Here is a 26,550-nt window from a genome sequence, read left to right as displayed (position 1 = left end):
TGGAATCACTGTGGATGTGACGAAGCCAATCCGATATTAAGGGCCAATCCCAATTCCTCCCTTAACTCCTCAATCTCAACCCTCGCCCTTAACCCTCAATCTTTGGCCCTCAGAAATCAGTGTAAGGGCTTAGAAATGGGACACCCCTTAAGTGCAGTTACGTCTTCAGACTGTGGGGGGTGGCCTTACGCCAAAGCTACGTCCAGTCGGTCAAGAAGACGACGACGACGACGACGACGACAAAGGAGAAGAAGAAGAAGACGACGAAAAGGAAGAAGTCCTCCGTCGCTACACAACGAGGTACACAAGTAACAAGAAGCCGGGACCGCCGGTCCGGTTGACAAACATCATAAAGTAAAAATAAAAATATTAACGATGTCAATAATCCATAAAAAAGTCTTAAACTAAGACAATAAAATGGTTTGGTAATATTTATATCTTTATTAACTAAGAAAATACTTCCATTTGTAGCTCGCTTTTACATCGCCATCTTTTTTCGAAGACGTCTTGGCGAAAATACGCAATGTCTTCTGGGTAGCCCTGACTGCCAAGGGTGGTGCCGGAGAATCTCAATACTGAGGGCGATACAGCCCTGAAACTCCTCCCTCAACTGGACCTTCTCAGAATCGGGACAGCACTCGCACCTCGCGGGAGCGCGCATGTTTGAGATTGAGGGTTGAGATTGAGGGTTGAGATTGAGGGTTGAGATTGAGGGTTGAGATTGAGGGTTGAGATCGAGGGTTGAGATTGAGGGTTGAGATTGAGGGTTGAGATCGAGGGTTGAGATTGAGGGTTGAGGGAGGAATTGGAATTCACCCAAAGATCATCAAAGTTAACCTCCCTCGCCTCTGTCTTTTATGGGACAACCACAGCGTATCTTAACTTTACTAACCAACCAACCCTTCATTCGGGTGAGAGCTACCGAAGCTAACCGTATTTCCCAGTCCCTGTTGCAGGAACCCCAGCATGGTCCGCAGCTGTTGGCACCGTGGCTCCTTGTTGCACGGTGCTCTGAAGGGCTGCGGCTCGGAGCAGAGTTCTAAAAGAACCGCCTTGGAGAACCTGACACGGCTCAGGAAGTCACAATGGTCTCCTATAATTCTTTGGTGGTGAACTGCTCTGATTACCTTGTCCTCCACAGTGCCCATGCTGCTGTTGTTTGCTTTATTTTCTACACCTCTGTGCCTCCATGATTTTGTACTGATTGAAATAAATGAATGTGTTGTTCGCCAAAGCCTATTTGCAACACGTGCAGAAATGCACGTACGCCCGTCTGAGACGTTCCACATTCAAGTCACTTCTTGTACATCCGAATGTGAATGTCGAAACGTACCTTTTGTGCATGAGGCCCCAGGTGTTTTGAAACGTATTTGAACGACAAAAATACATTGTGATCGCAGCACAAAACCTTCATTTTCCCACCATGTCAGTGATTCAAAGCAGCTTTCCCTCACAAATCAAGTTTGCGGTGCGTCGTCCCTTTCCTCCACATCCTTGGTATGAATATTGCATTTTGCTTTATCTTGATGCGCCTTACTGGAGCAGAGCCACACTTCGAAATACGAGTTTGCGTCTTTAGTCTTTAGTTCACGCCTCCTCATCAACGGCAAATTTGAGAAACATTCTTTGATATTCGATTGGAGAATCGCAGAATTTCAGTCAGTGATACAAACGTATGAAATTTGTGTAAACTGCCACATGCATCAAGCTCGGACACTGAAGTGTGTGTGTGTGTGTTTGTGTGTGTGTGTGTGTGTGTGTGTGTGTGTGTGTCTGGATATTATGGACTGCCGGGGCTCCAACTTGGACTCGGGTTTCAGCGTCTCTCAGGAAGATTTCGATGCGCCGGATTATCTGGCAGCGTCAAACTCTTGTCAACACGCTTCTGCCATTTCAATTTGTAACTCATTAACATTACTACGGTACATATTTGTCCTGCCTAAGGAGGAGAGAGAGACATTCCAGGCTCAATCATCAGTCTGCTCTCCGCTCAGAGCTGCACAGGAGGCTTGCCGTCTTCACTCGCCCTGTCTGAAGGTGGAGTTCTATTGATTTAAGTGATCTCTTTAAAAACATGTTCAGAAGTGCACAAAGCCTGACCGGCGGCGTGCTAACCGAGGGTCCACTCACCGTGCTGTCAATGTAGGCCTCCGTCCACACTGTGTCATGCTCCTGGTCGATCACCTTGGGCCGACTCAGCACATGGAGATACTCCATCACGTGCTCTTGCACATCCGCCAATGTGGAAATCTGAGTGAAGTACCCTGTCAGTGGGAGGCAGCAGAGAAGGAAAAACAAAGGGGTCACCCTTGACACTCACTCAAGCGTGGAGACTTTTCCCTGGTTGCAGACATGTTGCACCATCACCATGAAAAATAATCCCTTGCACGACAACAACATCATTTGACTGTTTGCAGCCTCAGTGAGCCATTGTAAAGGGATCACGCCCACACAAGCCAATCACTGTTTGTGCACCTACACCTGATGCAGATCCAGCAGCAGAATGAAAAATAGCGGATGAGGAAAAAAGTTTCCAATATGATGAAAGGAACAGCCCGGCTTCCCCATGTCAAGAAAAAGAGAAAGAGGAACCTGTGATGGAGGCTGGTTAACCCCCCCCCCCCTCCATAGTCCATTTTCTTCATGTTATTTTATCTACTTTGTTCTGCTGCTCCCATTGTTATGTATTACGGTAGACAGCTAGGTAAAGCTGCTTCAGCAAGTATTGCATTTCCTCGAGATCAGACCTCTAAATTTGCACTTTGTTCGTAGTCGTTGGACATTTGACTGCAAAAAAAAAAAAAAATCCAGCTACTTAGGTCAATAGTTGTGGGTTAGTTGTGTGTGTTGTAGTGCAGTCTTTTGTTTTTGCAACAGCCGGCTAGCACTAGCCGTGTACTGACAGCAGACGGCAGAGGGCTTTGCTCTTACGATGCACAAGTAAGAGCAAAGCCAGCGTGGGTTTTACACTAATGGAGTAAGTGATATGTAAATTGAAGAAGAAGAAGAAGAAGAAGAAGAGCTATCTCTGTAATGGGATGCCATTTCCCATCATGGCAATGTGGCCATTATGATGCTAATGGCCATGTGCAGGAGGGAATTTAGTGTCTTCCCAGCATGAGGGGACACAGAGGGAAGAGGAGGAGACAGTATCTCAGCAGAAATGACCAGAGAGAGAGAGAGAGAGAGAGAGAGAAAGAGAAGACTGGGAACAAACCCCAACCATCGGTGGTGGACAGTAGAAAAACATTTCAAGTTGTCTCGTCTGAAAAAAATAGCTAATTTGTGTCGACGTGGTGAGTGTGCTGGACACTTTGTTTTCTTGCTCTCAGCTTCGGCCCCTGAAATTCCTTCAGTGCAAACTGCTCCGACATCTTCCTGAGGAACATTTTCCTTGCTGCTACTATTTCTGTTGCTTTGTGTTTTCCATTCAGGGACACGGCGGCGCAGCAATAGCGGACGCTGACAAAGGGAGGAACTAACGGTATGGTTCGTCACAACGGTGAGGGACGAACAAATTCTCCCTTGCGCACTGTAGTGTTTTTCACTCATGTTTTCATTTTCACCATGGGACAGTGAGAAATGTAATTTGGAGGTCTTTGCATATCTGGTACAAGTGGGGAAACTGAACCACTGAGCCACAAAGTGAAGAGGGAAGAGACTTTGAAGATGGTGAACGTGGTTGTTGGTGCTGCTGCTTGACCTACTGGGAAATTCAACGCATCGCAACCGTCTCTACGGTTCAAACTGTCCCGCAAAGAGAAAAAAATGCAGTGTGCAGCAGTTGTCGGAAGAACACTGCCCTGCTGATGTCAGGGGTCAGAGGTCATAATGGGCAGACTGGCTGGAGACCATAGAGAGGCAACAGTGAGTCGAAAAACCTCACAAGCTACAATGAAAAGGACGGGCAAAAAAATAAAAATAAATAAATAAAAAATTGTGAATGTGAAAAATGCTCGTGTTGACTCGCACCTTTGTTAGCGCACGCCATCCACTTCAGGTTATCTGCAAAGGCGGACTCTCGGCCAATCAGGTAAGGGAAAATGCGGACCTGCGGAGGGAGGACAGATCAGTTGTGTCAGTCAAAAGATAAGAGCAGAGAGCTCACTGTTTATCTGCACTGGTAGTTTGGTAGTTTGGTGTTGTGGACTTGATAATTGGACTGAGGGAGAATTCATCTGATGTGGAGTTGCAGTCAGTAAACACAAACACGCAAATATCGACAACTGTTTGTACTTTTCCTTCTATAACAGACACAGATTATTTAGACGTAGTCTTTGCAGCTTTTATTTTGACATCTAAAATATTTGTGTGTCTGTTCTAAAAGAGAAATACTAACAATCCTGCACATTAAAAGAAGACACAATGAATCCCATTCAGTTAGGAACTTTATAGAGTTTGACAGCGACGCAAATACGGCAAATATTTAGTTGAGTTGAACAAGCAAACATGGGATTTATGTGCTTAAATCCAGGAAATATTCCCAGACTGCCTGCTGCCATCCTGCGTGCGTGCACGTGCATCAGCGCCTGCACGTGCACGTTGCCCCTTCCTCTGCTTTTGCTGCGACCAGCTCTCGACAGCTTGTTCTCAAAAGCAACAACAATGTGACAATTTTCGTTAAATTAGCGTTGTGTTGTTTTGGTTAATTCAATTATATTGATTGACTTTTGACTGCACTGAGTGCTTTTTTTTTTTTTTTAAACGATTTGTTGCAGATTTCAGCCAATGTCTGAATAACAGATTTTTTTCCACCTTCTCTCTCTCTCTTGTCACCATCGATGGGTTCTCAATGTAAAGTGCAGCCTCACACTTCCTGATTTAGACCCTCGTGGTTTCTGGGCCCAGAATGAAACTTCAGTCGTTGGACGACAGCGACACAAGAGGACAGAAGATGCAGGCCAGAGATGTGTTGTTGTGCCACAGTAAGCTCCCGCGGGCTTTGTTGTTTGTCCGTTTGCAATGTTGTTGTTTTCTCCACTGGCCGGTCTAACCTGGAGGGGGCCTTTAACTATGGATGAGGTTCGAGGACTCGAGCTAAATAAAAACCCAACGGTGGCAGCATGCAAACCTCGGCCGACCTGGCTGCACAATTCTCGCACGGCCAGATGAAAGCGAGGAAGTGACGGCACCGATGTCCAGGTAGACACGGACGCACGTGTGGAGCAGCACCAGCTGCTGACAACGGTCGGAGAAGAAGACGCGTCGCTCTTTCAGAACGGTGTGTTTCTGAAGGAGCCACCTGGGTCATGTGTACTTACAATGTTTCTGTAGTCTGTCAATGGCCTGCGCAGATATCAGAACAATAATTGTCTGCTTTCCCATTCAGAAACTTCAGATGTTTAAAGAAATAAATCAAAACCACACAAAAGGGACAGGACACAGTGAGCACTGCTGCATCACGTCAGAAAGGTCGTGAGATCAATTCCTTTCCATGATTCCAAGATAGAGAGATAGATATAGATATATAGATAGATGGATAGATAGATACTTGTTGGGGATTTCACCATTTCCAACAGTGTCCTGAAGCGACAAATTAAAAAGGCGTGCTCAGTCTACCAGTGAGTATGGTATCTTCCATTAGTGGCTCTCTATGTGAGTTGCAGGATGTCTTCTGTCCAAAGACATGCACACTTCCAGTTCTTGAAAAACCTTGAAAAAGAAACCTTTTAAGGCATTACAGATCATTTTACACGCAAAGAAAATCTGACGTTTCCCAAATTATTTTTCCAGGGTGACATTAAATGAATCAGCACATGGTGACCAGGGAGCCCCAGTGACAAACTCAGAGTCCTAAGGGAGACAGGCTGCGTCTCCTCGGGTCACACGACAGACGTCCCCACCCTCCATTCTCATTTTCAGCCGTGTCTCTGTAAGAAGATCTAGTGCAAGACGTTGATTGTCCAGCTGTCTCCCTTCTTCACTGCCGGGACTGGAGAACAATGATGGCAAAGCTCTGCCACCGGGAGCCTTGCAATGCACTACACAATGGCTGTGACTTTAAGGAAGGACCGGATTGGGGGAAAATACAACAGAAAAGCAGGGAATGGGAACAAGCACACACAGGCAATTCCTGCAACATATTTTTAATCAAGTATTGTGTTTTTCTTGGTTGTTTTCAAGGTCACATTAAAAGCCAGACAGGAAGTAGCGTCTCACACACAGCTGGCTGTTTCCCGCTGCCAATGTAAAAATGGCCCAGTGCCAGACCACAACCAGAACTGCCAGTTTGCACAGATGTCACGACGGACACCGCAAATCTCCTCTGGCCACTGGTGCAAAACAGTGGTAACACAGTCTAAATGTGTGTGTGTGTGTGTGTGTGTGTGTGTGTGTGTGTGTGTGTGTTCAGTGTGTGAGTGTGTGTGTGAGACGGACCAAGATCATTTTCGCCCAGTGTCTCTCTTGTGAGCCTGTTGTGTTCAATGTCATCATGCACAAAAGGAAAAAATAAACTTCATTTGGCTAAAAACACTGTGATGTATCACCCCTAAACACTGTGTCCACCACTAATGGCACTCTGATGGGCCCGGCCCACCGGCTGTCCCCTGAAGGATGGGTCGGCCTGCCAGACGCAGACAGACGGGCTGCCGAGCGCTCAGGTGCTCTCCTGTGGGCTGCAGACATTTGGCACCAACACACAGAGCCCACAGACAGGATTGGAAACCCAGGTGGAGGATTACATCATCGGACCAGTGTCGCAGCGTTTGTCCTCATTTTCCTTTTTTTTTTTTTGCGTTGAAAGTGTGCAAACTTCAGCTCAGTGTCGAAAAAAAGGTGAGAAAGAAGCAATAGTTTAAAAAAAAACAACAATCAGTGTGACGAGGAGGTGCATCATATTGGTTGGATTACTGAGCAGCAGGGTGACTCCAGTTTCAATGACTCTGGGTTCGCTGAGTTCTACTCTGCATGGCCCATCAACACGAGGAGATCAAAGTGAACTGCAGTTCTCCAGGCTTAAAAAAAAGCTTCAATATTCAAAACTAGTTATTTGGACTGATCCAGAATGTTTAGATTGGTAAAACATGCCAACTGTTCAATGTTCAATGGGTGTACACACTTATATATCTGATTCTTGTCTGTTTAAGCTGTTTATCATTTATTTCGAGGACAGTAAGTTACAGTCAACACTGCAAAAACAGATTGTAAGGCGGAAGAAGAAAGTTATCTGAAAACTGAAACATCAATTTGAACGATAATCTCAGGCTCCCCATGAGTGAAAAGCCATTAAGAAGTGTATTTGAAGTTTATTCAGTAATTCTCTTTAGGGGGTGCTGGAACAAAAAAAAATCACAACTTTCCCTTTATGAATTTACATTAATGCAGCGCTTAATGCCATCACATATTCTGCAACTTATTTGTATTCCATTTCCCCCCCTGAAAAAAACGTGCCGATTCGTTCCCAGCGGGACTGCTCTTCGAGGCTGCCGGGGGGAAACCATTAGCGGCTGCCGAGAGATGGGGAGGGGGGCGGGGGGACGGGGGGGGGGTGACAAAGAGTGAAGACTTCTATTATCAGCGGGGACTTCCTCTAAATGGAACCATCTCGCCGTCTGGTCGCCCCTCGGCTCACTGCTGCTCAGCCTGTGGAGCTCAAGTGTGGCAGGGAGACAGGCGGCACCACGCCAAAGCATCAGCAGACATTTTGCAGCGAGAAAGATGTACGGTAGGTCCACTCGAAGCAGGTCACCCGTGTGACAGCAATGTGTGGCTGTAGTTTTCCCCCAATTGGTGGCAGTACAATTTGAAAGATAAAAAATAGAAGAGAAGCAACCTTAAAGCACTGCAGTTACTGCTTCCAAAAAATGCTAACTGGACTGCACTCATATAGCCAAAAGCCAAACTCAAGGATGGATGAAGCTTCAGTGTGCATTGCATGGTTAGATAAAGTAGGGCTAGTGTCCCCCAAACGCCCCCTACTGACAATATAGTGGATACATCATCATTGTAGCGGCGTCTGAATTCTCTAGTGAAGATTTTAATATGTACTTGTAAGTAATGTAATTATATATTTGTTCATTTATTTATTACCACCTGCTGACGGGACACGGGACCGTGATCGTGTTACCACTGCTTCGTAAGATGAAAATCAGAGCCAAACGTGAATGTAATTGTTGCTCATGTGCTTGTCTTTGAGGCGGGAACTTCAAAAAAAAAGAATACATTTCTTTAAAAATAAGGTTTTTAGAGTTTCTTGCTTTGTAACCGTGTATATATATATACATATATATATATATATATATATATGTATATATATATATATATATATATATATATATATATATATATATATATATATATATATACAGCTCTGGAAAAAATTAAGACACCACTGCTAATTTCTCTGAAATCAGCATCTCTACATGTTTGACAGCCATTCCATTGTAGTGTCTGTTGAATTCCAACACAGGCACACCTCATTCTACTTAATGAAGTATTGATTAGGTGATCACCTGCACAAAATCTTGTTTAGCAAGGAAAAGAATAAAAACCACCTGCTATGGTCATCACCACCCCCTTGCAATGGGACCAGCTGGATGGTAAAAACAGTGCTAGTAGTACCTCAAAAGTCATTGGAGTCAAAAGAATAACTACTGACCATGCCAAAAGAGTTGAAAAGAAAAGTTTTGAGGGAGGAAAAGAAGGGTTCAATTCTGGTTTTACCGGCAGAGGGATACAGTGAGCGGCCGTTCATCAGAACAAGATCAAGCAGCAGACATTGGGGACAACAAAGCTACAGGCTGGCAGAAGGCAAAAAAACGACTCTCCACTGACCAGGATGACCGTCAACTCATTGGAATGTCCCTCAGCAACAGTAGGATGACATCAAGTGACTGACAAAAAGAATGGCAAATGGCAGCGGGGGTGAAGTGCACGGCCAGAACGGTTGGAAACAGGCTCCTGGAGGCAGGGCTCGAGTCTGGTAAAGCTATAAAGAAGCCCTTCATCAATGAGAAGCACAGAAGAGCCAGGCTGAGGTTTGGACCACACAGGACTGGAGTACGGGCAGCGTGGAACTTGGTGGAGGATCTGTGATGATCTTCAGCAAGGCTGGAATCGGGCAGCTCTGTCTGTGCGAAGGACGTAGGAATCATGCGTGTGTTAGATGAGTTCTTGATCTTTCTTTCTGGCATCATGAGAAAGAAACATCGGGCCAAACTGATCTTCCCACGATTGCCCGTAACGTCGGCAAGAGGAGCCGAGCTTAGATCGTGATCAACGGTTCAACAAGACCATGCGATCACATGAACCCGGCTCATGATCGTCTCATGTAAATCAAATGGTGAGATGAGTGACAGCGGTCCTGAGGACACAATATAACAATCCAATGTTTTTTCTTTTTTTCATTAAGAAAATGAATGCATGGGTTTACTGTGAATATTGAGTTTCTATTTAATGGACAGAGACATTAGGGCGACACATATCTGAGCTTAAAATTGATTTTTAATGTGTATGAAGCGTTTACCCAAGGCGACGGGGAAACACTCATCTGTCGACAACATCGTGACGCCTGTGTTGCTCTGACATTGTGCTTGTGCTGTGAGACAGAGACCCCCTACCGACATTGCTGCACCGCTACCCCAAAAAACCTTTAAAGGGTGAAGATCCCCCGTGGGCGGAAAATTGCCCAAGAATAACCCCTCTTTTTTTTCCTTCCCTCCCATTTCCTCTCTTCTCCCATTTCATTTCACAGCCTGCCAGGAAAGAGAGCAGCCAAACGACCTCGCAGGACCCCGAGAGACAGACAGACAGTTAGGGTGGGCAGGGGGGATCGGGCGGTGGGGGAGGGGGGCACTGAACGAGGTTTTAAAGGCTGGTGAGCGGACCTTCTGCTTGACAGTGTGATTATCTGATGATAATAATAATAATAATAATAATAATAATAATAATAATAATGATAATAATAATAATAATAATAAGCTCTCCCAGTCACTCTAAAGATGGTTTCTTGATCTTTCTCTCTGGCATCATGAGAAAGGAACATTGGGCCGAACTGATACCACATCCTCAAAGTGAGGAAAAATAACAACCAATCTGTCTGTGTTTCTGTTTGGGAGAGTGAACACACATCGGGTTTGTTTGGTTTGTTTTTAAACTTATCCTCAACACTTTGGAATATAACCTATATGTCCCTTATAGCCTCATAGAAAAATTAAGTGAACCTGCTGAAGTCTACCGCAAATTTCCAAGCTTGATTTCTCTTCTTAAGAAATACATTAAAAGGTTTTTATGGGATAAAACACGCTAAACACTGCCGGTGCTGCTCCTACCTTCCTCTCTGGCCAATTGTACTTGGCAAAGATGGCATCGTAGGTGTCCACCGCCCCGTCTGTCACCAGCATGATGGCCTGGCTGCACTCACTGCCCCTCCCAGTCTCGTTGAACTGGGAGGAGAGAGAGAGAGAGAGAGAGAGAGAGAGAGAGAGAGAGAGAGAGAGAGAGAGAGAGAGAGAGAGAGAGAGAGAGAGAGAGGATGAGTCAAGAGGTGAAGGGAATCGTTCACTCCGTCTCTATACGGCGTCTCTCAAGTGTGCAGTCCAATTTCCACCATTCTCCATCGTAGAGTGCAACACAAGACAACCTCTGTATTAGATCTAGCAGGTATCTCATAAAAAGTGAGTAGAAAACAGGTGAGAGTTGAATTTTGAGGAAACAGTCTATTTACAGTTTAAATGTGATTGGAGGAACACGCTGAGTCACCAAATAGCAACGTTACAATGTTGTTGCAGGGCCTTGCTGAAGTGTCTACTAATTGCAGGTGACAGCACATGCACTTGATTTGTGCGTGTGTGCGAGCTCGACTTACATCACTGAGAAGGTTGAAGGCCTCTGTCAGAGCCATGTCCAGCATGCCAATACCCTGAGCAAACAGCTTGTCCAGGTGCTCCCGGAAGTGCTGGTGGAAAGAGAGTTTGAGGATGAGGGAAACAGAGGAACGTGAATGAAAATATTGATGTTGTTGACTCGTAACAGAGAAATATTGTATCTCAATTGTGTCTCGGTCAAAATTTCAATTGGTTAAACCTCTACGTTAACTCTGGCGTTACTGACGGATTCATCGAACAACTGACCGCACTGACTGGCAGCTGGCGTGACGTGACTTCCCAAAAGGCAACAAACTTCCTTCTCCGTTTGCAAAAAAACACGTGATATTTGACCAGCGCATGAGCGATAAATCAGATTGGCCATTGTTTCCTGTCTGAAATCCAATCAGGTTTGCGGACGAGAAAAAAATAAATGCCCTGAAAAGCACTGAACCGTGTTCTTCAGTTGTCCAGGCAATGCTTATGTGAGGTGTTTCTATTTACAGATGGCTATTATCGGTTAATTATATGTCTGTTGCAAATAACAATCACTGTAATGCCATTAGCAACGTGGCAGATCTCATTTGCACGCCTCCTTATTTGCAGCAGCCTGACAGAAACAAACACGCACAAACACAAAGGAGAACTATTAAAAGCAGGAGAGAAGTCGAAATTAGAGTGCTAGCTAACTAACTGTAATATGTGATGTGTGCTAGCTAGCTAACTGATGTACTCTTTGCTCAGGGGTCGGCAACCTTTACCACTCAAAGAGCCATTTGGACCTGTGGGAAGCCACAAAACCCTTTTTGACATTTCAAATGGAATCCTTTATGCTATATATAAACCAGGAGTCGGCAACGTTAACTATCAAAACAGCCATCGTGCCCCATCTGCCATCAAATAACATTCACCTGGAGCCGGGGGGCATCATACTGCCTCCTTAGGAGGGTGATGGAAACCTGAGGCTGTGGTGATTTTTGCAACTGTCTCTTTCTTGGCGTGAGTTTGGGGAGAAAGCCAATGCAGATACTATTTGACAGCAATAAAATCAAAGTATTCCAATGGAAGTTAAAAGTCGGGTGATTGACGTTTGCACCAACGCTACAATATCTGACGATCTAAGTCGCAGCAGGGTTACTAGAGCGCAATTTCTCTTCACCGTGCTATGCTAGCGAGCTGCTACTTCTGTAAATATACCGGGCTCCAGGTCTTCTTCTTCCTCCTCCGCCTTCAGGGAGTAAAAGCACAGCACCACATGAGGCCCGGCGTAAGTACTTTCCAGCGTTCCCGTGTACATGCGGATATTTTTTGGAGGCAGCTTCATGCAATCTTTCCATGTTAATAGGTTGTTGTTGGTGTTTGTTTGTTTTGTTCCAACCCCAAAGGGAGCCACTGCAGGCATCTTTGAAGACGTGTTTACTTTTTACTGTTTAAAAAATTGCACTGCCCAATTAAGTGTACTGCTCTGAAGTATATTCACAGTGTGTGTGAGTATGTGAGTTTGGAAGCACTTTGGCTCATTTAAGCCCTGTTGATGTAATTTCCTTGTCATTGAATTATTCTGATCCAGCATGTTAAAAGAACATTTTTAAAGGCTATCCTTCCTTTGACAATTTCTGTTTTACATATCACTCAAATGGTTGCAGATATGCAACAACATGCATATTTATAACGACTGGGAACATCTCAGTCCTACACATTTGTCAACAGCATCATTTTTCTGGAGCCTCATCTCTTGCCTGCTGGTTTCCTGTCACTCATCCCACTTCCGTCTTCCCCCAGCCTTTCGCTCCCGACTGATGAGAGGAAAACTCGTCTCAGTGGGAGAGAAGAGCGGCGACAGGATGTTTCAGAGCTCGCTCCCTTGGGAGGCGTAGCATCCAACAAACATGCCGCCGGGCATATGTGCGGCAAAACACACAACGCTTTGTGTGGATGAAAAGGTTAATCAGCGTCAGATAACAGTTGAACACTGTGTATGTAACAGAAAAGAATGGTCATTTTTATCACATTATTACATTTTTTTTTCTAAAAAAAAAAAAAGTCAATCTCCCCGCTTTCACCGCCGCTGCGTGTCTGCTGACGTCATCGCGCTGAGATCGCGTGGATGAAGTGCGTCAGAATTCAGGAGCCTGGCGGTGGCTTAATGTTCTCAGTTGTTGGGCACTCTGGGCTGCGAAAAGCCGCAGAACGATGATGTCGTTTACGCCAGACAAAGAACCCCCCCCCCGCGGCCGCTTCCCGTGCAGCGATCGGCATCTGGTCCATTTTGTGTGCGAGCCGCGAGCCAAACAGCCAGAGGGCAGTGAACAACGATCCAGCGCTGATGGAACGTGATGGAAAACCTTTGCATCAGCGCTTGAAATACGCCGAGACTGGCACCATATTATGATTCAGCGCACGTCACGCTCAACCTCATCCCGTCCGGCAGGTAAAAAAGGTGGTGTTGTCGCGGGTGTCCCAATTCCACCGCTAGCCGATCGGTGCGGTGCCGATCGGACCCTTCCGGGTTGTTGGTTGGTTGGTTTGTTAGTTTAGCTGATTAGTAGCGGGACTTCACGGCGTTTTTTGGCCAGTGGAGCAGGGGCTTAATTCATGAAATATCTGTCAGCCCCAAGGACGATAATCTTCTTACTTGATGTTTACAAATGTTTGCTTCATTGCATATTTTTTTTGTGCCTATGCCATCGAATCCAATGTTGTAGTGTTGTGCGCCAGAAAGTGCAGAGGAAAGAAAAAAAATGCCAAGTCATTTTTAAGCACTTCAACATTTAATTAAAGCTGCAAGCAGGGTTGGCGGGACTGAGCCCACCTCATGGACTTGCAGCTGACAAACTGGCAGCACTTTCAGAAAAGATGTATAAACCAGTATATAAGTCTCAGTAAAAGAAGATTTCAATAATATGAATACTGAGCAATTGCGTATTGGCAGTGTTGCGTGTTTAAAAGTGTAAAGGACGAACTGAGACAGTGATTAGCACGCCGACCCCCGATGGCCCCCCGACCTCTGGCGACACCGCCGCCCCCCCAGCATCTGCCGACTCTGGAAGAAGTCTTTTTTGGATGAGGCTGTCAAATGTAAATTTTAGACCTTGATGAGACAAACACATGGGTGTTTGAATGAGCTCCGCCTTGGCAACCTTAGAAACAAACGCTACGAACTCGGTCATTTCTGCGTCTACATGAAATGGGCTGGACAGTAAAGACTTAAAGTTGGGGAACACAATGTCCACATTGTGACACATGAATACCATGTCTACAGGCAGAACATGATCAAAGCAGCATTTTGACGGTAGGAAAGCCCGAGTCAACATGTGCACAAAGATTCACATGCCTATAGAAATGAACCTTACATACATATTTCCTTAGTTGCAGGAAGGAGAATTGTGAATGCCTTACCTCACGGCATTTGGAAAAGGGAGTGAGTACTGAAGGCGGAGCTGCAGTTATATGTCTGTTGTTATGGGGCGTTGTCCAATTACAAGCCAGCATTTGTGACTGTCATGTTTGAATAGCCAATAGTATGTCCTACATCGCCTCTTTGATCGTGTTCTGCCTGTAGGTACCCAATGAAAATAAATAAATAAATAAATAACGTTATGCAGTCAGTGTTCTGCATTGTGGATCTTTCATGCTCAAAGCCGAGCCAACGTTCTAACTATATCCATAAATATGAAGAATTAACACAATGATTTAGAGGCTGGTAAACATTGTTTATTGTCTTATACTTTTTTCAGCGCATAAAATTGTAAAATTGGAGACATCAGAAAAAACAAGGTGCAATTGCCTGTGATATATTCATATTCAGTTCAAAAACAGACAGTACATTTTTGGGCGATATTAAACAACTTGAAATATCTCACTTCTTGTATGTCGTACAAAAAAAAGTTAGAGTGTACGCGACATAGAGCTTGATGAGACCAATGCGTGGGTTTTTGTTGCATGTCGATGCGACATTCCTAGGAGGCGCTACGGCCATTTTAGTATTTCTTTACATCTCGGCCTGTAGGTGGCGCTCTGGAGGAGCTCTTGCCCAAATTTTGTCAGCACAGGAAGGTTTTCGCAGCCTGGACAAGTGATCACAGTTTGGTGCGAATCAAAGCATGTTAAGGGAGTGAAAGTGGGGTAGACAGTCCCCATTTTGTCTAGGGGGCGCTATTGAGTGATGTGAATTTCTTTTTCAAGAAATCCAAATTTGGGGCAGGTCCGACCTGCATGCAAAAAATGGGGTTAACATTTTTTTGTGAAAAAGACATTTACTTTGAAGGGGCGTAAAATGAAAACTAAAGCCTCGATCACAAAGTTTTTGATGATTGTAGGTCATGAAGGTGTGGTCTACATCATACTCCGATTTCAAGTCTGTCGCACCTACGGTTCCTGATTGTTCTGTTTTGAGATTTTTTCAAACAAGTGAAAATTTCTCACTTCCGGTTTTTTGGGGTTATAGGTTAGCGTTTATGAAAACTAGGTATGAATTCAAGGAATACGTGGGTCTTTGTCCCATGTGTCTACAACCTTCCTAGAGGGCATATGGCCATTCTAGTTTTTTTGGTCTACGTAGGGGGCACTATTGAGCAAGTGTGTAAAATTCTTTCAGGGTTCTGACGTGCGTGCAAGATTGTGCGAGGATCCAGGTATGTTAGGGGGGTGAAATTGAGGTTTGAAGCGCAGATGCCGAGAATTGTGTGAGGAAAAAAGAGACTTGCTTATCCAGCACAGCAGGAGACACTCAGTCTGTAACTCTGAGTGCGGCCAGTCATTTGTACTTTGTCAAAAGGCTCTGAAATGCCAAGTGGGCGTCAAAATTCTTCAATGGTTCTTTCATGCTCAAAAATTATCACAGCTCTAAGCTTCATTTTTATGACAGAGCGTTTATTATCTCAGCAGGACAGTGGGCGCAGTCCCACCCAAGAAATAAGCGAAACATGGAGCAAGAGAAAGGTTGCACTGCAACATTCGGGAAGTGAAGACTTTAAAGACCTAAAGATATCTCATTGAGTGCTCCTAGTCCACTGGTTGTGGGATTTCACAGAAAGAAAGGCCTCTGATGGCTGGACTGAAGCACTAGGAGGCTACGTTGCATAATTTGGCTTAAAAACAAAACACAATTTTCAGTCATTGTCATGAGACTTTTCCAAGCAGCACCTCCTCGTGCTTCTTTCCATTAGGCGATAGTATCTGGAAGCAGGTACTACACTTTCTGTAACACGACTATAACTCGACTGGGGTTCCAAACTAGTACGACGTGTAACGTCAAGGGAAGCGAGTCAAGTGGAGTTGCACTAAAACTGGTGCTACTGGTTCAACTCAACCCAAGGAGACTGTGAGGGAGGCTCAGAATGTTGCTTCAATTTCTGCTTGAGTCAAAGACATTGCTGACTGGTTGCCCGGAACGGCTGATTATCCTTGTTTGTTGACTCCCACTTTGTCCCATGGTAATTCGTACACCTAAGTGAATGCATACAAATGAACACGAATTAACTTTATCAGTAACAGACACACACTGAGTAAATAAGTCTAGGGTGTTTGTGCGCGGGGCATGAACAGTAAGCAGCTTTCACTGGAGGTAACACAGGTTGCTGGATTTGAATTCGATTTGATCCCACTAATATTCATGTTCCCTAATGGACTTTTAAATAATTTGGAGGGATTTTGAGCAGGCACCTGCTGATGTGAACCTCCCACCCTGCAGCCAGGCCACCAGCTCCACTGCGAACAGAGCTTCCAGTCATCAGAACAGCAGCAAGATGATCATGACGTCCAATATATAACCATTTCTCTGAAGAAATGAACAGAAGGAACTGTTGCCTTGCAGTTATTATTCGGCCATAGAAAAGACTCGAGCAGAAGTGAGTGCAACGCTGTAAATATCAAATAAGCCCTGACAAGTCACCCAACTGAACCGCCCGCCTTATTCAGACATTCAGATCTTTTGTTATGGCATCCCTGCTAAAACTGAAGCTTTGTTGTTGGGGACTCAAACTGGTGAGGTAACATCTCAAAGGACAATTTCCAGAACCGTGTGTATAAGGACACACTTCACTCCAACGTGGAGCAAACACAAGAAGTAAAGGAAATGCTCACTTGTTGGGTTTCACTGCCAGGCCAGCGGTACATAATATTGTCAAAACACATTAACTGTAGTCATTTTTTTCTTAATAGTTTGAGACTTTTATTATACAAGACTGAACAAAAAGATTTTCATTATAAAATTTGGCCGTCGCCTCCTTCCTGACGCAGACAAAAGAAAGCAATGTGGGACAAGAAGAGAGAGTCTTACGTCTTTGTTAGTCACGTCTGCTTGGATCAGAGTTCCATTCAGGCACGGCTCCACATAATGTATCTCCTCGTTGTACTGTAAGCACACAAAAGGACTAATTAATATCACTCATTTAAATTAGCAATAAAATGTGCTCCGCATATATGGAATCTTCAAAAATGTGAGCGCAAGAAACACATCCTGATAAACACTGAAACCCCATTAAGGCAAAGTTGGAGCCCCAGCAATCCATAATATTCAGGCATACACGCACGCACGCACGCACGCACACACACACACACACACACACACACACACACACACACACAGTCTGCCATTTTTTGATTAAAAAAAAAACTGTTGTTGAAGTCATTAATAGTTTGAGTTTTAGGTGCAGATTTTTAGGAGGTTACATAAAAATGATGATTATTAGCAATGGCTATAGCATTCACCAATGCCCCAGCACTGAGAGCAAGCCTTTGCGTGGATGGATCATGCATGAATTATAAGACTGGATACCAAACCGGCATATAGTTGTATGGCCATTCTTTTCCATGGCACCCGGAGCACCTCAGCCCGAACACCATATGGCAATAGATGTCCACAATACAGAAGAACGCAAAACCGTTTTTTCCATAGATATATATATATATATATATATCAAAGTTAGATGTTAGATAAAGATGAATGAGTCATAGCGAGACAGCCGTCCAAAGAGTCTTGCGCGAGAAAACAATATGTTTCTGCTTGATTGTGCAAATCCTCTCCGCTTCTTTCATTTTCCAAAAATGGACAATTTTCAAAATAACATGATGAGGGTAGCAAGCGATAAGAGGGACTTTGTTCTAGAGGGGAAGGGAACTGAGAACAGAGGTTCGCAAACCGCCGACATTCTGATGTGAAATAGCATCAGACACACACACAAGTGTGTGTGTGTGTGTGTGTGCGCACGTGTGTGTGTGTTGCCGTGAAGGCGAAGGCGCGGCGACACCCGTACACACACCAGCACGCTCCCCCTCATCAAACTAAGATGCGATAACAATGCTTTGGGCGCCCGAGGCAGGAGCCAATCACAGCTGTCTCTTTTGTAATTCAAATCTTCATTCATTCTGGCTGCTAATTGGCTGCGACCGTGACAGGAAGAGAAAGCTGATTCGTTCCGGCGTTCTCTCTGATCTGAGGAAAAAGTAGGATGCGGGGCCCCTGTGTGTGTGTGTGTGTGTGTGTGTGTGTGTGTGTGTTGAGGTATTTAGAAGATAGAAAGGTTAAGTGATTTAGCCCCCCCCCTCACGGACTCACCGCAATGATGTTGAAGAAGTCGTCGTTTCCCAGCGTGTCCAGGATGGAGGAGACGGTCTGCCGGGCAATGGTGAGCCGTAGGCCCTTCATGCTGCCGCTGATGTCCACCAGGATGACCACGTCCTTCGGGGAGGTGGCCGCCTGGATGTACCACTTCCGGTTCCGGCAGTCGAAGGCGATGACGCCGTGCTCGTCCGGCTTCCACTTGATGCCTTTGGAGAGACGGGAGGCAAGCGTCAAGCGTTTGTCTTCTGTTCTTCAACGTCCTCAGCACCTGAGTCCAGTGCAGGCGTGGACAAACTGCGGCCTGGGGTACTCAGGCGACCCGTTAGGCTTTTTAAATTTGGCCGACCGAACTTGGAGAAATTATAGCAGTAGTAAGTAACAAAGTCATAAAATAGCTCCATTTCATTGTTTTTTTTCCAGTGTTTTAAGAGTCATTTCAATACAGAGCGAAATACCGAGGGGTTTCAGAGACACATCTCATCGCAACTTTGCTTTTCTTCATTTTCAAATGACATTCAAGCAAATTTTAAAACCCACTGCTGCCCACTCATAAAAAGACTGACATCACACTGACAGCCACGCACACGCGGCTGGATATGGAGGAAATGGTTTCACGTGTCTACCGGATTTGAGGTTTTATTTCTTACTGGAGGTTTTCCAGTCCGAAATTTGAAGCTTTGAAGAATCTTTTTTCTTTTCTTTTTTTTTTTAAGTAAGGAAAGATGTCCAAATGAATCTGAATGATCCACGAAATGGAACAAAATCAAAAATGAAGTGTGATGGCGTGCACTTTGTGCACAGTCATGACTTTATGCCAGAAAGGCTGACAAAAAAGGAGGAGGAGGAGGAGGAGAGGGCCTTTATGATCAGTGCTGCCTGAGTGTGAGAGTGAGAGTGAGAGTGAGTGTGAGAGTGAGAGTAGGAGAGAGAAAAAAAGGCCCACTGAAGACAAACTCTATGGAGGACTAAAAGTGCCAAAATTAAATAAATAAATACATCATTAAATAATTATTTAAATGTGTCATTCATTCATTAAAATTTGAATTAAATAGAAAAATGTGTTATTAAATATGTCATTCATTCATTCATTCGTTCATTAAAATACCAATTAATTTTATGTAATATATATATATATATATAATTATTTCACTAATTATTTCATGGTCCTGTGTTGCAGTGCTTAATGAATTTGTTTTATCTGTCAAAGTTGCCCATCACAGTCGGTGAGCAGGGCTCACTGGAATGCAGTCTAATCCACTGCTTTGGTCTGAAGTCGGGGTATCTGCTGGGACTGGGCCAGCGGAGCCGGAGGACTTTCGCTCAGAGCCTCCTCTGTTAAATGTGCTGCTTCTCTCAGTCGCTCCGGGGAAGTTTTGGACATTTCGGGCATTTTCCCGCAGGGTCGCTAGGTGCCAGCTTGGTATGGTACAGCTCGGTTATCACGTATTTCCACTGCTTCAGATTTTGGTCGCTGCTTCGTGGAGGTTCTCAAGGTTCTGCTGAGCAGAGGCCGTAACGGTGACGTAGCAACGTGCAGGGCACCGGTTGGGTGAGAGTTTTGACGACGGCTGAAGGGAGGATTTCACAAAAGGCCAAAAAGAAAATTCCCCCGCATGTGGATTTTCACATTTTCATTTATTAAAAACTGAAATGCTTATGAAACTGTACCATGGGTGAGCGAAGAGCTGCAGACATTTCTGTTCCCTGTGGCCAAAGAAAAAGCGACACGCAATGAAAAAATCTTCCTGGTTTTGCAGCCGGTATATATGTATGTATATGTATATACACGTGTGTGTGTGTGTGTGTGTATTTTCCATAAAATTAATTATCATTATCATTTTAATGAATTAATGACACATTTTTTATTGATTTAATTTTGGCACTTTTAGTCCTCCATAAAACTCAAGAGGTGAAACGATAATAGAAGGGAAGACAAGTCTGATCATATCATCTGAGGTGTCACTTTGACTATATATTGATTATTGTTACATCAAAGGGTTTCTTTTCTTTAACCAGTCATTACTCTCATTCGCTTTCAGCTGGAAATGTTAATTTCCCCTCATCTTCTTCACTCATCCTCTAATCTCTAATCCAAACAGACTCAGTCGGTCTCTCTTTTTAACCCCCCCCACCCCTCTTCATCTAGTCAACCCCCCCACCCCTTAGCCTCCAGCAGCTAGCTGTCAATCACTGAGGAGCCACAAATACTTTGCTGCTCATTCCGCTTCAGGCAAACAGCAGCCTACATCATGCGCACTCACACACACACACACACACACACACACACACACACACACACAGCAGGAGCAGCAACTTGAAACAGTGGAAGCATGAGAAGCAGATGTAAACACAGACTTACCTGGATACTGTCTGAAAAAGCCTTTGGCACTGCCGAAGTACTGCCATATGAGCGATGGATCTCTCTCAAAGTTATCCACAAACACTTTGTTCAAAGCTTCGGACCAGTAAACACCATTGACGATCGCGGAGTCTGAGAGAGGTGAAGAAAAAAAGAAAGATTTTATTTTTTGAATTGGAAGATTATTTGAGTTTCTCAGTGCAGGAGGGTGTAAAGCAGCGGCTCTCAGACGATGTTACACACTGCACCTCCACCGATCACTTGCCATTCATCACACAAGAACGGTGGAACAAAGGTCACGTGATGCTGGGAATTCATCACAGGGGAAAAGAAGAGAAGGCAATTTAAGATGTAAAGGATCGAAATTGAGAAAAGATTTCTCTCTGTGTGAAAATGTTAAATGTCTGAGAGTATTTTCTGCGATCTTTTAAATTTCAAGGCTTAAGCGCCGCACACAGCGCACATTGGAGGTCCTGGCTCGATGAAGCCAACATGACCACATCATCTGCCAAGAGACAGAGACGCAATCATGTGGTTCCCGATCCAGACCCGCTTAAACCGCTGGCTGTGCCTAGAAATTCTGTCCATGAAAATAATGAACAGAACCGGTGACAAAGGGCGGCCCTGCCGGAGTCCAACACGCACTGGGAACAGGTCGGACTTACTGTCGGCGATGCGAGCCAGACTCCTGCTCCGATCACACAGGGACCGAACGGCCCTTAACAGACTGCATGTGGCGGTAAACCCAGAACCCGGTGGTGGACACCGGAAGTAAGGGATGCCGTCCAGCTGAAGAGGGAGTCCTATAGAGCCATGTTGGCTTGTGGGACCCCTGAAGCAGGCACTGGGCGGCTTGCAGCCGAGTGTGAAGCAACTGGGATGAGAATCAGCACCTCTTCGAGAATTCAGCTGCAACATCCGGGTAACCAAGGAAGAAGCCATCGGGCCACGGCTCCAGTTGTTCGACGTCCAGCCAATCAAGTTACGATCTTCCCAGGATCCCAGGATGCTTAGCAGCAGAACACAAAGCATCCTGGGATACAGGAAGCGAAGGATAGTAGCGGTGCATCCTTACTGGTGTCACCTGACCAATGGATCGTAACTTGATTGGCTGGACGTCGAACAACTGGAGCCGTGGCTCGATGGCTTCTTCCTTGGTTACATGGATGTTGCAGATGACTTCTTTTAAGACGATGATTGTTTTTAAGATGAATTTTTTTAAAATGTTGATTTTTTTTTACGTGTATGGATTTTGAATTAGAGACATCTTTTTTTTTTTTACACTGAATGTACTTGCAGAATTCAGTGCTACAAATTGGATGGTTCTTAAAATTCAAAGTCTGGTTTTGACGCTGGAAAATTTCATTATTAGAAATTCAGATTCAAAACCAGATGGCACTGATTGTCTTCCATACACGACTTCATCGAAAAAATGTCGACCAGGACACTGAGAACCTTGCGAGTGACTAGGACAGATGGAAAAAAAAAAAAGCTATCAGGACTTTTAAAGGCAGAGAGAGTGAGAGAAAAAAAAGGAAGGGAGGAGGGAAATTTTTCAGGTTGAAAAATCGCTGGGAGCCAGTCGGACCAAACGGATGGAGAGACAGAGGAGAAGATTACGGATTTCCCCCCATCGCCTCCAATGCCAGCAACATTATTCAGCTGTGAACAGCGATGCCAATAAGCCGTGATTGAATTAGCCTGCTGGGAGCTAGCGCCGCCACCGCCGCCACGGCCGCAGTCATCCCCCTCGGTGAAGCTGCGAGCAGCAGACGAGGCTGGACAGCATCCAGGCTCCATTTACACAACAATGCCGCCACTTCTGCCATTTGAGCGTCTGTTACAATGTGAACTGCACATAATGAGGGCGGGGACAAGCCACCTCCCGCTCCTTCCTCTCTCCTCATACCCGTACATCGCTGCCTGCCGTTGAAATTCTCTTCAACTAATTCCCTCCTTAATTTAATCTTATCACAGGCGGCCCCCACCTCGCTCTAATATATTGGCACGCCGGCATGGGGGTCGTGGGAGGATTAAAAAAAAAAAGTGGGTTCTTGGCGCCGGCACCAACTCAGGGCCGACCCACTGCTGAAATCATTTCCACTTTATCAGAACTAATGTGAACTAGTGGCAAGAGCCTTTAACCAGCGTGGTGGATTGTGAGGCAGCAGCTGTGATGTGTAGTTGATAATGAAGGAATCCTTATTGACACCGACTTTATTATATGTTATATATATAGGAGTGGGTTTATTACAGAAGAAGTCAGGCACTGGTCTTGTGGCCTGGTGTGAACAACCCCACAGATACAGTTCCAGCACCACAGTTTCATACACAGAGATCTTATGCTGTAACGTGTATCCTTTGAGGGAACGACTGGGGTGATTTACAGAACATTATTGGGGGGGGGGAGCTGTGCCCATAACTTTACACCCCTGCTTGCTCTGGCTAGACCGAACCCATTCACAGAGACATGATTTAACTGCATACTGGTGACGTGGTGTGCCCAATGACGCTACACCAGACAGGATTCGGGAGGGCAGGGTGAAGAATCAAGGGGGGGGGGGGTTTCCTCTTGTCGGGAGTGAATTAAGGTGAGCGGCGAGGCAGCGTTAGCGCGTGTTGACGACGCTGTGAATGTTCTTCACGCCGTCGTCGTACTTGTCCCTGGCAGGAGAGCCGTTGGCGGAGACGTGAGGGGACGGTGTTTGAGGACGGGCAGTGGGAGTTTTTACAAGACGGGTCGCACTGATGGATCTCCGGACGTCGTGGACTTCACCTCTGATCCACCAGCGCCGAGCTACAGCTGGCCCTCCAGGCTTCACGAAGAGACTTCACGGTTGAGCTGACCGTGACTCCAGTTACGTGCCGTGAAAAAAAAAGAAAAGTAAAGCTGCCTTCAGATAAAAGAACTGAGGCGGCATGAGTGGGATGGAGCCTCGTCCATCATTCGTGCAGTGACCCGCCACTGCCCAGGGTCCAACCTTACAAAGTCTAACCCTAACCCTAATCTTCTCTGGTAATGAGTGTCCAAGACATGCGGCGACCGCCTTGAAATCCTTCAGGTGTGTCAGGAAAACAAAATATTTTTACTTCTACTTTACTACTTTAATCCTTCTCAGACTGATGCGAGCCATCAAAAAAATCATTCCAAATGATCTGAAAGGTAAAAGTTTGGAAGGTTATTCGGTGAACTATCTGGCAATCATATTCAAGCGCGACATTAGCCGCCACCAGCCTGAGGGGAGGTACTAAGCAGCGCAGTGGCAAACAGAGCAAAGTGAGACTCAGATCACCAGGCAGAAAAGCCTCCAGTGTCTTCTGATTTCTTTTGAAGGCATTCAGCTCAGATAAAACAGCCTCCACTACAGCATCCAAACTAATATCTCGGCCACTTGCCTTTACAGAGCAACCTGTCACTTCTCACTTTTCAAGACCTGCAAACCTTTTTTTAATTGCGATTCATTAACCTGAAGTCTGGTTGGTCTATTGGGCGCTCGGTTGCTCGGTTGCTTTATCGAGCTTCAGTGATTTTCTTTCCAAACTCACAAAAAACTGCCCGAGAGAGGTTTTGAAATGTTGAGACGTCTTTTGTTCGTCCCTTCCCTAAATTCACTCTGAGCTGAGCCTCCTGCAGCTACGCTCCAGCCACAGTGTGACGGCCAGCCAAAAAGGCCTGCTCAACTAAACCCCTCACAGCTCTCCCTCTGCAGAAGCCCTTCACAATTGCCTGCAAATCCAGACGACTCTTCCTTTCCCTGCCAACGTGACCCTTCCCCCAAGCCGCCATTCTCACTCTGCGCTCACTCTTATTCAACTTCTTTTGAATCACCGCTCTACTTCTGCCACTCATTTGCTTTCCCCCTCTCTTTTTTCCACCTATAGCGGTAATTAATCTGTTGCTCAGACCATCCATCAGTCTGACTTAACCTACTTTATTTCCCATTTGCGCTCTCCCGCGACGCCTGCGAAGCTGCTAGCTGGGCTAAGCCGACGTGACACCCACTGGGTCCGCCGAGTGTCGCGCTGCACTGTGCCAGGCCATGACTTCAATGGTTTGGATTGAGTGAACAGTAAATGACCAGAAACAGTGACTATTTAACTAGCATTGGGGTCACAAGCAGGGGGGTAGATTGTTAATATCCAGTGTTAATAACCAGTGGAGGGTGTCGCGTATGACGGGGAGTTGAAGGTCCAGTGTGTAAAATTTGGCCTAATGTGTGATTTTTATATTGTTAAACCTGAATATACTGAGCATAAATACAATAATACAAATGTAAACTCACAGTATAATAAAAATGAGTGAAAAAGTGCTGCAATCTAGAATGTAACCACTTGATGTCGCTGTTCCTTCTCCAAGTCTCCAAATATTAGACACTTAACCATTAACTTATAGGCTTCATTATCATTTGGAAAAGAATTAGTAAGTTGTCTGGTTTGTTTTCATTGCAATTAAAACATGTACCAGTATATACACTCTCTGACTGCTTCATTGGGTTAAATGTTCAATTGCTTGTCAGCACAAACAGCTAAATGACCAATTGCTAACGCTGATATTAAGAGTCAGAGGTGAAGAATGGGCTGGGCTGGTTGGGGAGCATAGAAAAGCCAACAGTGACTCACATTACTAATGGTTACAGCCAAGACCTGCACAATGAGCATCATCATGGCTTCTCCGCAACGATCTATCAGTCCAAACATTCAACGGTACTGGGAAACTCCGCACTTGGACTTCCGAAATGAAATGGAACTGAATTGTATCTACTGTACTTTGAGACAGCGAACGCACCTTTGTTGTACATGTTGGTGGGCACCTGGACCACGCTGAGGCTGAGGTTGACGGAAAGGTTGCTGAAGTGATCGTTGGGTTGCAGGATGAAGTCCCCTCCCAGCTCTACGCTGTTGCCCAGCTCATCCACCTCGTTGATCAACACGGCGTTGAAGTATTCGTACTGGAGACAGACAGAGAGAGAGAGAGAGAGAGAGAGAGAGAGAGAGAGAGAGAGAGAGAGAGAGAGAGAGAGAGAGAGTCAGTTTAATACGGCACAACGGCAAGATATACTTTTGCATTTTATGTTTTTTTTTCCGATATGCCTGGCTCAGTGCGTTCAACAAGCTGAGTTGTGATATCGCTAAATAGAATCAGCCAAGCCACATGAGAGCTGAGTCAGACTGTATATTGTGCGTTAAGGTCATCTGATGCCCTGAATCATCACTTGCTCTAAGTGGAAAACTGACTCAGCTGCTCTGTTGGTGTCACTACCCAGTTCTGGAAAGCCAGTGTGGCTGAAGGTCTGCTTCCAACGTGCATCACAGTCCCAACATGTCGCACTGTGCCATTTTCAACATGTATGTATTTTACAGCGACGTGTACCATAGAATGTTTCTTAATGACTGTAAATGAAATGTTTTTTCTGTGTGAACTGCAGCCGTTCCCATCTGGCTGATCTTTGAATGCAGGTAATGCTAACAGTTTGTTCTCTCTTAAAGGTCACCTATCACACAAACTCAGTCTCTTCAGTTTTGCTGCCAGCGAACACAACACACAAGCAGAGCACTCAGCATTCAGCGGTTGTCCGTTGCAAGTGGTCTTCAAACTAACGTTGCTGGAGGTCTCAGTACACTCACAGTCCTCACGCATGTTTTCAAATACTGACTATTCTCTCGTCGTCCACCAGGGGGCCGAGTCCAGCCCGTCTCCCTCCCGTTGCCAAGCGGGCCGACGCTCCATGGCATCCGCACTCGGCTGAACAAACCTCCAACATTTTCTCTGTTGGTTCCACTCCGACGGTTCTGGTCCTCGCTGCTTCAGTAGTCGCTCTCCA

General features: G+C 45.3%; 1 protein-coding gene across 2 annotated transcripts in view; it reads right to left on the bottom strand.

The window, feature by feature from the left end:
- The window catches only part of LOC142880273 (voltage-dependent calcium channel subunit alpha-2/delta-3-like), a 125,005-nt gene that overhangs the window by 55,892 nt on the left and 42,563 nt on the right, over positions 1-26,550 (bottom strand). For both annotated transcript variants that reach the window (XM_076014059.1, XM_076014060.1), the window contains exons 5-12: positions 25,515-25,677; positions 20,729-20,860; positions 18,364-18,575; positions 17,086-17,160; positions 10,808-10,897; positions 10,272-10,385; positions 3,973-4,051; positions 2,131-2,264 (exon numbers count right to left, since the gene is read on the bottom strand). In XM_076014059.1, the coding sequence (XP_075870174.1) occupies positions 2,131-2,264; positions 3,973-4,051; positions 10,272-10,385; positions 10,808-10,897; positions 17,086-17,160; positions 18,364-18,575; positions 20,729-20,860; positions 25,515-25,677 (999 nt within the window). The remainder of the gene's footprint in view (positions 1-2,130; positions 2,265-3,972; positions 4,052-10,271; positions 10,386-10,807; positions 10,898-17,085; positions 17,161-18,363; positions 18,576-20,728; positions 20,861-25,514; positions 25,678-26,550) is intronic.

Source organism: Nelusetta ayraudi, unplaced genomic scaffold (genome assembly GCF_046127955.1).
Source record: "Nelusetta ayraudi isolate G7.1 ecotype Tasmania unplaced genomic scaffold, CSIRO-AGI_Nayr_v1 ptg000164l, whole genome shotgun sequence".
Classification (NCBI taxonomy): domain Eukaryota; kingdom Metazoa; phylum Chordata; class Actinopteri; order Tetraodontiformes; family Monacanthidae; genus Nelusetta; species Nelusetta ayraudi.
The sequence above is the reverse complement of the archived record's forward strand: the minus strand, read 5'-3'. Positions and strand labels throughout refer to the sequence as shown.